General features: G+C 27.0%; 1 protein-coding gene across 11 annotated transcripts in view; it reads left to right on the forward strand.

Moving 5' to 3' along the window:
- LOC136971727 (coiled-coil domain-containing protein AGAP005037-like) overlaps positions 1 to 13,279 on the forward strand; it is a 172,481-nt gene that overhangs the window by 57,151 nt on the left and 102,051 nt on the right. For 10 of the 11 annotated variants that reach the window (XM_067266209.1, XM_067266221.1, XM_067266207.1 and 7 more), the window contains one exon: positions 11,579 to 11,644. The exons of the other annotated variant lie outside the window; for it this stretch is intronic. In XM_067266209.1, the coding sequence (XP_067122310.1) occupies positions 11,579 to 11,644 (66 nt within the window). The remainder of the gene's footprint in view (positions 1 to 11,578; positions 11,645 to 13,279) is intronic. 11 annotated transcript variants of the gene reach the window in all.

Here is a 13,279-nt window from a genome sequence, read left to right on the forward strand (position 1 = left end):
CATTTGCGACTATTCAGCGAATTTTATCTTAGTATAAAATAAAGGACAGTTGCACATTTCATTTGCAAATGTCAGCATAAGTACAGTACGTATACAGAGAAGATAAGAAAAGAATAAGGAAAATATCTTCTAAACTGTCGAACATTATACAAAAATAATGATCAATTTTGATTCGGACATATACTGATAAAAGCATTATTTGTTTCCTCAGCATGTAGACCCACTCAAATTCGAAAGCTCTGAGTAACATCTGCACCCTATACTTTGCATAGTTTGCCTAAAATGTACTTGGAATGCCAACAGTCTAGTAGCTTAAAATTAGAATTTCTAAGTATACTTTGGATTTCAATACGATATTTTTTCTAATTGTATCGATTTTTTATAGACTATACTTTGATATTTTTTCAATACTAAATATGTAAAACTGTTTAAAAGTTTAAAGGAGAGTTAAGAAATGAGTTCGGAATAACAATAATATATTAAAATTTCTTACTACTGTAGCAATAAAATTGCCTTTTATACACCTATTTGCTTCTTTTCTGCGGATACATTTGTATTTTTCTAGAAAATGAATTGGTATTTTGAGAATTTTACGCATAGAAAATTGAAAACACGTAATTTAATTATAAAAATTTATATTATTTTCCATCAAATAGCAAGTTATGATTTAGTTAAGTAGATAAATATTAATAAAAAATGATTTTATAAGGCATTTTGAAAGGAAATTTGACACGATCAGAGATAGAAAAAATAATCAAAAATTGAAAATTACGATGAAAATTTATTATAGTTTCATATAATATTTTTAATGATGAATATTTTATGGTTTTATGGCATTAAAATATTTTTATTCTATCGAAATTTCTGTTGTTATAACAACAAAATGCTAACGTTTACTCTCTTATTTTTACTGCTACAATTTAGTTTTCTCGGTATTAAAAAGCTATTTTCTTTATTTATGCCTTCAAAATATTTAAAATACACAATATAAATATGCAGATGTATTCTAATTTTTACAAAATAACAGATCAGATTTGAGATTAGTTGCTAAAAGCAAACTTAAAATAGCAATGATACATTAAATATTTATTATTTACGAGAAATCGTGATACTATAACAACAAGGAGGCTTTATGCATATGTTATTCACATTTTCCCGATAAAATTTAAATATTTTTGATAATTTCTTAAATCATTATTCCTAAATTTCACTAATTTATTTCAAAATTTTAATTAAATAAAATAAATTCGTTTGTTATTCATCTAACTCTTCTCATAAACTGTTCCACGTAATGTGTGTTACTACACTACAAAAAATAATTTTCTGCGTAAATATATTCTACTTTTTTTTAATAAAATAAGTAATATAATTTCCCATAAATTATTTACAACGTCTGTAATAATCATAATTATTATTATTTTTAACTAAAATTGAATGATTTAGACTTTTCCTTCCTATAGAACATATATATAAAATTTGCACCCCCCCTAAGGATTTCCCGAGTTAAAAATAAAAGATTTTACTTTAAACATAAACCAGATTGAAGTTAATCCCATTTAAAAATCCTTCTATAAAAATCTATTTTGTTGCTGTAGCAGTAAGGCTATCGATCGTGTATGTATCTTTTATACACAGCTTAGAAGTGAATTTGTTTATTAGAAATTCAAACCTTTCTACTAAAATATATTATATATAAATAAATAAATAAATATATATATATATATATATATATATACTTAGCCCCTAGCAATTTGACGCAATTCTTAGGAGAATGCTATCGAAATCCATTTCAAGTACAGTTCATATCAAATTTTCTCTGTAAAATGGTGTTGGGGCTATCTGCAGACAATCAAAGCATATTTTAAAGGCAATTTTCTGTATTTTCTTTACTTAAAAAGTGGCTCAAGTGTCTCCCCTCGAAACAGCTTGTAATTATATTTTTCTAACGAAAAAATTATCAAGTAAATCGTTTCTTTATGTTGGCAAACAATGAGGTAGGATGCGGAGGAATCTTAACACGAAAATAGTCTGTGGTGAGCTGAAGTGATAAAGATATAGAAAGGTAAATGTTCTGTGCTTCAGAATACACCATACAACACTTATAGAATTTCTGAAGAGATGTCTCAGCATTACACTTCAATGATTTCTGAAGATGTTCGCTTGTTTTTGATAAAAGACCTACTTTAATTCCTGGTGATTTCTAGCTTCGTCCCTGTTAATTTAATGACGAATACGATACAGAACAGGAAATTTTATAATCATTAACTGTTCAAAATGGTTTCTGATGCCATGCAGGAAGGAAATGGTTGCCAGTAAGGACATCTTCTCGTTTCATAATTGATGATACTGTTAAGATATGGAATATTTGATGAATTAAAGTGCAACAGTTCATTCAGCTTACGTTATGTTACGTAGAATTTAATTAATTTACATTTTTAAAGAGATAATTTGCTATTTTTAAACAGGAAAATAGAATCATTTCTACAATTTAATATTAGAATTATTTCTTACGTGTTCTTCAAATAGTTTTATTTTTTTAATTTTAAAACAGTAAAAATAGATGATATTAATTCACGAAAATTAAATATTAATAACGTTTTTACGTCAGAATTGTTCGGTTTTCGTGCTTTAAAAGTATTAATTTATATTTTAAAAGGTCATAAATTAATTTGCACGCAATAATTGATTATATATTTTAAATAATTCGACTTAAAAAAAAAACAAAACTAAAGCATATTATATAGAAACGTTTCATATTTAAGCATATTTAAGCGAGTAATTCATTTTAAAAAATAATAAAAATAATTGAATAATTTTATAAATTGTCAGCATGAAAAATTAATTACAAGATTAATTACTCGTATTGCAGTCATTCAATATAGCCTAAGTGTATAATAATATTGAGCCAACTGCTGCTCGCTTCTCAGGATCACTCAAGGTTTTTGTGGTTATTTTTTGACATAATACGCTAAAACGATCGATTTAACTCCACAGATGAAGCCACAAAAATAATTTAGCTATCGAATTCTTCAATTTAATTTATATTTTCAACGTGTTCTTTAATATAAATCTTTAAAAAAGGATCATCGAAATTATTAATTCTTATTTAGAAATTTGTCTAAAACTCTAAACTTTTAATTGGTTTTAAAGTATAAATATATACTATCGATTTATCTTCGTTAATTACTTAACTGCAATATGATTTAATGTATTAAAATTCAATTTAGTAGGGATTTTTTTGAAGAATATTCACGGATTTTTGAGATATTTATCTGTTTTCTAGAGAAGTTTATCGTTTATTATACAGCGTTATGTGTAATATAATGAGAAAAAAGTTTGAATATTTGGACTTCTATAAGTAAACAACATGAGCAGAATATTTTAAATATATTTTTTTCTTCTTAATTTGTGACGAAGATTGCGAAAAGTGGGTTGAAGCTATCTGAAAATGCTTTTTGAGGCTTATGAATTGGAATATTAGGGCCCATAATCGCGTCGTAAATTATTAAGCACGGATTTACATCATTGCCAAATTCAATGATATCAAATCTTGCTTGGTACACTATTAAAATCTGCAGATTTCACGTATAGCCAGATTGCATTATCACATCTCCTCAGTGTTTGCTAAACGCTTAACATCCTTAATCATTAACGAGGAAAACATTTAATCAGAATTTAATGACCGCAATTATCCCAAATCCGAAAATAGAACATTAAATCACTAGTATATTCTGCATATCTACCTTCTACGCACAAAGAAAAAACCCTATCTTCAGTTTTTCTCTCTTTAATGGTATCTTTATCCCTTTGATTACCGCTTAAAGTATTATAAATACTCTGAAATTATACTCACCTTTCTCTGGCGTGATTATAATTAAAGTCTTAATTAAATGATAGATTACACGAAGAAGGATCCAATTTTTATAAGGGTTTTGTGGTATAATTTCATCAAATTCGCTTGAATTTCTTATACAGAATATGAAGATTAATTTATTATTCCCTTTAGATATAATAAAACAAATAAATTAGAAAATTTAAGACATAATTAAGGGAATATTTTTAAAGATTTACATGAGAAAATCATTAATTTTTCTTTGTTGTAATAATTTATTTTATGTAAACAATCAAGTGTATTCAGTTATTCTTATAGAGAGGGGGAGAGAGGGTATGCAACTGCTAACATCTTGAAAAATACCCAATTATTTATCATTTATTTAACAGGATTATATTATTTTAATCTTTATAACATATTACTAGTTATATAAATGGAAGAATATATCTTAAAAAATCTAGAAAAACACCTCCATTTATCCTTATTACAAGTGAAGAAAGAGCATATTCCAATTTTGATAATGTATTATTTTATTATTTATAAAGTAAGGGGGAAGACGATCGAGTAAAGAAGTGATAAATTTATTAATACAGTATTATCATTTACAGGCACAATTGTTTACGTTACACGTATAGACTTTCTCATATCCGAATTTAATGTTGAAACGTGTCTACCGTTACACGTTGATTAACATTAAAACCAAAGAGCTAAGTAATACCATTGCTGTAATTATATCAGCGAGTCCTGTTTGGTGATGTAGAGATTCTCATAGGAATTTTCGCACTATACAATACCTCCAGATACTCTTTATTCTGCTAACATCGCATTTCACTTCCAAATGTTTGCTTGGTGTATACATAAGAGATGTAATCTCGTACAATATCCAGATTTCAGCACTAATTTAAAATCTGAGATTTGTTTACTGCGAAAATAATCTGTAAAAAAGTATGTTCGACTTATCATATCGATCGCTTACAACACAATCTTACAACTTATTGACGTTTAATGTTTACTTGTAAAAGCATTACTGAATTATTCAATGACTTTTAGAACTAGTTTAGTATTTGTTAAAGCAAAATGCATAATTTATGTTTGATTAAATAAGAATGAACCATTATAGATTCGAGCTAGAACATGAATTAGTTATCCTATTCCTAAAGGAACCGTTACTTACAGATAAAATTTCATAAATTTCAATTTTCAAGAGGCATATAAAGGTGTTACTGCAGGTGTGAGACTAATTTCCAGCCTTTGTAAGCTTGTAAGAAACCTTAATTCATATCCAAAGTTCAGATTTTTAGTAGAATAAACAAGAAAATATTATAACTTTTCTGCTTCGTGATCGATATAGAGTCATTAGCTACGTGATTTCTGCCTTAATTCTGTTAGCAATCGGCTCGTTTTCTTCTGACCCGAACACACAAAGGATGGCGATTCTCAGAAGCCGAAAAGTGATAGAAATTTTTTCAGGAAATGTACGTATCTGTAAATAATACTTAAAAAAAAAAAATTAATATTTCTGCTAGGTGTATCAAGAGAGAGATCGAATTCAGTTAGGAGTGCGGTTATGTAAAGTCAATTTTGTAGACGTCCCCTTTGGCTATATTAAATTTGTAGTTATCCTGAGCGGCCAGTAATTTAATTTTACTGTTTAATCTACCATAACTTCGTATCAATTCTTTAAAATATCGATTAAAAATTTACTAAATTGAATTAAATTAATCTGCATAAAGCGAGAAAATTCCATACATATAAATATATTTACCATTTTGAAAGTTAATTAAAACATTTTTTTTTAATTGTAATGTAATGCATTTAAATGTATAGAAAAGTTCATTTAGTTCTATAGAAATTCAACAAGTTATTTACATTATCCTTTCAGAAGGATTTTATTTTAATTTTCAAAGAACTTTAATTCATTTTATTATATTGATAACGATACAATTTATCATTTCCCTTGAAAATACTCAGTTACTTTAAAGGTAATTTGTTCAGGATGTTAAAAATATATTCAATAAGTTTTTATTTTTAGAATAAAATTATTTTATTTTCTACTTCACTTCTGTTCTCTTTAAAACTCGAAATTATTCAATTACTTCTATTGTGATGTAAGATGTAATTTAATCCTGTACTGAAAATACTCAGTTACTTCTATTGTCCGTACCGTGGTAACAGATTACCAAAGGCTTGTAAAAAAAAAATTTTATTATTTTTCTAAACAGTAACTGAATATTTTTCTGGGGTAATCAATTTTCTAAAGGTAACAGATTACGTTCCTTCTAGTACCAATTGTTTCAATTGAGTGCAACTTGTTTCAGAATGTAATTATTCACTTGGAGACGTGCTAAATTTATATATAAATATATAAAATAATGTACAATTTTTAAGGTTAAATATCTTTAAAATGCAGAGAAAAATTCTATTTTTCTAAATAATAATGGAGTTAATCGCCAGTTAACAGAATTCTACTGCTTGAAAATTAAAAACGATTTGTTTCAGAATGTAATTATTCAGTTATAATTGAAGATGTGTTGTTGAATTTAAAACTACAATAAGTTATATATTGGTTTTAAGGTTAAATAACTTTAAAACATAGATTAATAAAGGAGGAAATTCTAATTTTCTAAATAATAATTGGACATTTTCTAGAGATAACCGGTTTTCTAGATTACTATGTTGGGTTTTTGTCTCATTTTATTCACGAAATTGCTATTTTATTCTATTTGAAAATGTGTTAAATATGTAAGTTAATAATAATAAGAAGAAGAAAGAATTTTTTGGGAAATTATTCTTAAGATTAGATCCAAATATTTAATCTTAAAAATACTTGTCTAATTAAAGATGCTCGCATCTTTCACTGAAGCAGACATGAATAATAGATTACTTAATTACTCATAAACTTTACTGTTTCTCGATTATAATTATTAGCTTAATTATGTAAAATCAGAAGTACAATATGTAGTTTTTATTTTTCTACAAGGATTTTCTACTTAAAATCCCATCGAAACTCAACAAATCTCCGTATCTACAGGAAGAATTTTACTTATTTTTCTATGTCGATAACTTTTGATATCAATTAAAATTCGTAATTAAATTAATGAAGTATATGTAAATATATTTAAAAACTGCAGGAAGTTTTGGCATATTAAGTGAATAAATAAAAAAAAAAGAAAGGAAATAAGCAATTATTTTAAATAAGTGATTCGACTTTCAGAAAAATATCGATTATTTCTATCAAGTGTCAGCTGCAGAACAAATCATTCGATCAGCCTATTCGCCAGGAAAAAATTTAACTCTTTTGCTAAAAGTTAATTCGCTTAGAAGATAGAAAAATTCAGGGGAAAAAAGTAGAAGAAAGTTTTATAAAAATGATAATTGTGACAGCGCTTGCGTTGTTAGAAAAGTATGGAATTGATTAAACTGTAACGTTTGTAAGATGGGGAGAGAGAGAGAGAGAGACCATCTACCAGACATGAATATGCAGATAGGGGTTTAGTTACTCCAGGAGTGACTCATCCATCACGTTACTACGCTTTTCCTATCAAGATATGTTTCGCCTCTTCACATTGGTTCCCTAACGAGATGTCAGAATTGCGCGAGATTGTCAATATCGGCCAATCAAGTAGCCGAAAATTGATTAAACGATGGCAAAAATGGCGGACAATTTTAACTGAATCTTTGTGGAAATTTTGTTTTTTTTTTAATGCAATTTATTACTGATTACGTCGTAAATCCGTTTCTAGTATCAATTTCATAATAAAATTAAAAATACGAGAGAATTTTTATAAAAATATACCGACTTGAAATTTACTTATCACGAGTTTTTTTTTTCTTTTTTTTTCAAGTGTTATTTGATAATGAAGTGCTATGAATGATTTAAAAAATTCTTTTGATTAAATATTTAAGAGTTTTCAAGTGAATTTTTAAGTAATTAATTTTTAAAGTTCTTTTTCTTTTTTATTTTCGTTTGATAAAATAAAATTTTCCGAAAATACATCAAAACTTTATAAATAAATAAATAAAATGCTAAAATTAACATTTATATCTTTTTTATGGTAAAATTATTTGTATTTAGTCAAGTTTTAAATATTTTATATCATGAAATTTATAAAGTATGATCATCTAAACTCATTTGAATAAATTAGAAACTATAAATATTTAAGCAAATTCACAAAATAAGCAAAATTATATAAAAAAAGTCACGTTTTTATACATTTAAAAATAATTTGTGTGTGTATGTATATATATATATATATATATAATTTTTTTTAGTTTATTTTTTAAACCAAAGTTGTAAATTTTAAAATTAAAAAAAAAGGAAAAGATTCTAATTGAATGCTCGAATTTTATACATAAAAACAGTTTTAATTGATAATTTTGAAGAAGTCTGAGAGTCACGTTTGTTAGGTGACAGAGTTTTGATCACGTACAAATACACATTACTAGTAAAGGTGTCGATGTGTTCACGTCTCATATAAGGATCGTGATCGAACGACTTTCCATCATGTATTTATAAAAGCTCGTTACATTTATATTTATTAATGATTAATGTCGCGTGCAGAATAAAATTCGAGGAGGAGGAAAAAAAAAAACATTTCACTCCACTCCCCAAAAAACTCGCCTGTCACGTGAACACAAAATAAAATACATAAATAAATCACGCATCCTAATTATGCTTAATGCGGATTTATAATCGATAAAATGCACTTAGAGTAACTCAATTAAAAAATGAGGTTATATATATACTATTTTTAGAAGAATTTTTAGTCATATTTTCGGGTTTTTTGAAGTGATTTTATAAGATAAAAGGAATTTATATATATATACACGTATATAATGTAATATTATGTAGAAAAGAAATCAATTTGTAACTGGAAAAGATGAAAATCTAAATTGATGCGATCCTTTTCTTGTCAAAAATCGATGACAATGATGAAAATGAATGTGATAAGAATCGATACATCTGCAGAAAAATGCCGAAAGTAAGATTAACAAAGGGCAAGGGAATACAAATAAATAAATAAATATTCAGGTAAATAGAAATCAATGAAGACATAAAGAAACTAAGATAAAATATGAGTGCAGGAGAGTAAAACTCAATGGAACTTCAAGAAAAATTCAAAAAAAAGGAAAAAAAAGAAAAAATAATCAATAAAACGCAGGAAAAATGAGTATTGAGAATGTAGGAAACTGAAATCAATAAAAGTGAAAGGAAATTCGGAGATGTAAGAAAATGAAAGTTAGAAGAAATTCAAAGAATACAAGTAAAGGATTAGTGAAAGTGAACGAAAAATAAAGACAAAAGAAAATAGAAAGGAAAAAGAGATCCGTGAAAGTTTCAGTTGATTGAGACAATTTAGAATGTAAGAAAATGAAAGTGAAATTCAAACAAGTAAAAGTAAAGAATAAAAAAGAGAGAGAGAGAGAGATCAACGAAACTGAAAATAAATTTCGACAAAAGAAAGAAGGAAAAAATCAATGAAAATGAAAGAAAAAAAAAGAGGAAGTGATGAAAGAAAATAAGCGACGAACATTAAACATAAGAAAATTAAAATAATAAAAAAAAGTCAGAAAGTACAGAAAAAATAATAATATTTAAAAAAAGTTTACAAAAACGGCAAATAAAGAATCATGCGGGGAAATTAAATTAAAAGCACAATTAAAAGGAATAAAAAATTAAAACAAAAAACGAAAAGTGTTAAATAAATTAAAAAGTATCCAAGAATATAATAATTAAGCTTTTTTATGTTTTAATAAAAGAAACTTAATGGAAAAAGATATATTAAAAATTAATATTTAATATATTTTTAAAAATATTATTTAATTGTAAAATTTTACGTGTTGCATGATATAAGTTAACTCACGTTTCGAACTGAATTCGTGACGAAGAGAATTGAAAGTTATGCCAGCTTTTTATGATGCATTTTAACTATCTATAACCTTATTTTTTAGATAAATATCTTGCTGAATATATTATATATCTTTCTCACTCTTACTTTCACTACTTTCATATACAGGTGAAATAAATAGAGGTATCGGGTCGTTGACTTCTTTAAGAACTATAACTTTCTTGAAACACATGGTTTATAATAAATAAATAAAACTTTTTTCCTCGAGTCGCAGATGGTGTCTACATAAAATATATCGAGATTTTCTATATTTTTTTATTCATGTTCATGCATGCAGAATTATATTTATGTATATATGCATTTCAAACCCTCTATTTGCTTGCTGCCATCTATTGATCGAGCAATGAATCATTTTGTCGGAGCTTCTAACTCCATCTGTTGACAACAATTCAAATTATTTTAACAAAATTTTTTTAATAATACATTTTTAAATAGAATAATTAGTGAAATTAAATTTGTTTTAATTTATTTATAATAAAATTATATAATATTTTGCTCTTATAATTTCAAAAGTAAAGTAAAAAAAAATTGAATTTTAAAATACTTTTAAAAATGTAAATTATTTTTAACATTTAAATGATTTAAAATGTCGTTAAAATTTAAAAGTTTATTATTTAAAATGTAATTTTAGTGTATATATATATATATATATATATATTTTAGAAAATGTTCACAAGTAGCTCACCAGATGGCAACACTTAAGAGGAAGCAGAATAAAATTAAAATTCATTAAATAAATATGAAATAAATTGAAATTTGAGTAAATATTTGATTTTAAAGCATTAAAATAATTTAAACTTTATAAAAATAGAAAATAATTTAAAATAATTTTTTGATAAATTTAATTTACTTTATTTAGTTAACACCGAAATTTGTTGTTATAGGTCTATATATATAATTATTTAACTAAGTTTTGATTTCCTTTTGTTGTTTTGAAGTTTAATTTTGTACTGAAGTTTGACAAAATGATTGAAACTTAATTAAGAATCCGCATACAAACTGTATTGTTATAAAGTTTTATAATTAAAATATTTTCACTGGATGAACATTTATCTTATGTTAGAAAGCTGTTTGATGTAATCGAGTAGCGAAGCATGAGATAAATGACAATGAACCTTCTCCTTCTCCATTTCCATATTAAAAATTGATGTAAAATGACTTATGTTACTAATTATTGCGTCACAAAAAGAACAAAACCGTTCATTTAGACAAATCAAGTTATCTCCTCGGAGATTTCTTCAACTTTAATCTGAAAATAGTATAAATTTATTCATGATCACTTTGATGTTATCTCATCTCGGTGCTCCCTAATTTTCTACCTAAAAAGAAGAGGAGGGGAAAAAAGCATTTTAAACATTCATTACTTTGCCAAAATCGCGGAATGGGCTTTAGTAGATACCATATCCACTCATTAACAATATAAATTGGTATTATCCTATCAAAATCGAGTCAATATTTTAGGCATTAAACGAGTCGATATGTATCATTCTAGAAGAGTTATAAGCCACTGATAGCAATAATGTTACTGAAAATGTATGTAACTTAGTTGTACGATAGTTAACTTACTTAATTACCTTTCGATCCTCATTAAACACATTCGATAGAAGCAAATTATACGGTTGGTTAGAAGTCAAATGTTGTACACAAATTTATCTTATCCTTTATGAAAGATAGAGAAGTAATAAGATGCGAATTGTTTATGAAGTTAAGAATCTGTAAATAATTTATTCTCTCGCATTGAAATTTAATCTATGCTTTTCGTTTAAGCAATGATTAACAAGCTCTTTATACAGTATTTATCGCATAATTTATTAAAATGGTCACGCTTTCTTTACAGAAAGTGATTGGGGAACCGAGGAAAGTCAGTCAACGAGCAGTAGCAGCGGAGGTTCTGCTGTTAGAGGTGAGTAATAATCTAATAATTTATCACAAAATCGATTATTCTCTTGTTTGAGTAGAAAACAAAACCTTCTTTGATCCCAAGAATGTTAATTGAATGTGATTGTATCATCTCGGTTTACAAGATCACTGTCTACAAAGAGACAGGAGCTAATTTCGGAGGAGGGCGGTAAACTAGGGTTCATTTTAACCCAATTTACTTCGATATAATTTTGTTTGTAAATTGCTAAATAGAAATTATTGCCAATCGATCAAACTTTAATTTATATTTTTACTATATATAAGGAGGTTGCTAACTAACTAACTAGGACTCGTCTCCTAATTAAATGCCACTACAGACTTACATTTAGTTTTAGCTTCAAAAAATCAATAAAAAAATCTTTGTTTTAAGAAATAGATTCTTTAAGGGAAAAAAAGACTTTTGCAGCGAGATATAACTGTTTTTTATGAGTTATTTTTCTCCATTTTTACTTATGATGTGTAATTTTATTTAAGCAAAGCTAGTGGCGAATAACTGATTTAAGGAACACACATATTTATATATTAAAAAAAAGGAGAAAATTGTTAGTCACAAAACACTCATTCTTATGTACCAGGTGCAACAATTCCCGTTCTCCAGACAAGCTTTATCGATCGAAATTCTATCTATTATTCAGAACTTTCTCATACAACCTGAAGACCCTAATACTATTTTATTATTCTATACTGTAGACTACAGATAAACTAATTTTTTCTGTTATTCTAGCAGAATTGAAAATCATTTCTGTTTATGATAGACTCAAAACTGTTCGGTTTCTAATTACATATTCCAAAAATATATTTTGTACTGAATCATTATTCAATTTCGTTATTTGTCTACAGCATCCTGTAATCGACACTTTAATATACAATTTTATAACGTTTTTATTGGTTAAAATCCCTTATGGGCGTAACTTATATTTTATATAACCAAACGTGACGCAGACGTCAATTATCATTTGCAATATTCGTGTTCTATTGGCTACTTTCTTATATGTGGGCGTATCTTCCATTAGGAATTGTTTTGTGGCTTCATATTGTAAGATAATAAGAAAAAGCGGTCAATGACATCGAATTATGATTCGAGTTGGCTTCTCTGAATGTTTTTCTGAGGAAGTTTTAAAGAATTCTTTATATATTTTTTTGTATATTCTACAATATCTCTGGAGGTCTCATAGTTTAACCACGTCTATGACGTGACGTCATCTGGGAATCTGCGTGAAGTCACGCTGTGCATCATCCAATCAGCATTCCTGACGGAAGAGAGGCAGTCACTTCTCCACCTGTTGGCGAGTAGTGGATGGAAAGGTCACCATGACAACCAGGTAGATTCTCACCTGATTGTTTCAACGGAGATGCTGGGAACATGATGCTATTTGAGGATTACTTGCTGTGATTGCTGAGATCAGTGCCTCCAATGACTGCTAAAATCTCATTGCATTATCAAGTATTAGTGCATCGACCAATTTTCTGTATGCCATGGGCAACTGTCCAATTTCTCCTCATGCTCTTTTGTTTGCTGCCACTCGACCTGTGGGAAATAGCAATGAAAAATCGGCACCAGTTGTTGAACAGAATCAAGATACGGCTTTAGATAAGAGGCCCGAAACACACCAACAAG

Source organism: Centruroides vittatus, unplaced genomic scaffold (assembly GCF_030686945.1).
Source record: "Centruroides vittatus isolate TY-2023 unplaced genomic scaffold, ASM3068694v2 contig_2696, whole genome shotgun sequence".
NCBI lineage: Eukaryota > Metazoa > Arthropoda > Arachnida > Scorpiones > Buthidae > Centruroides > Centruroides vittatus.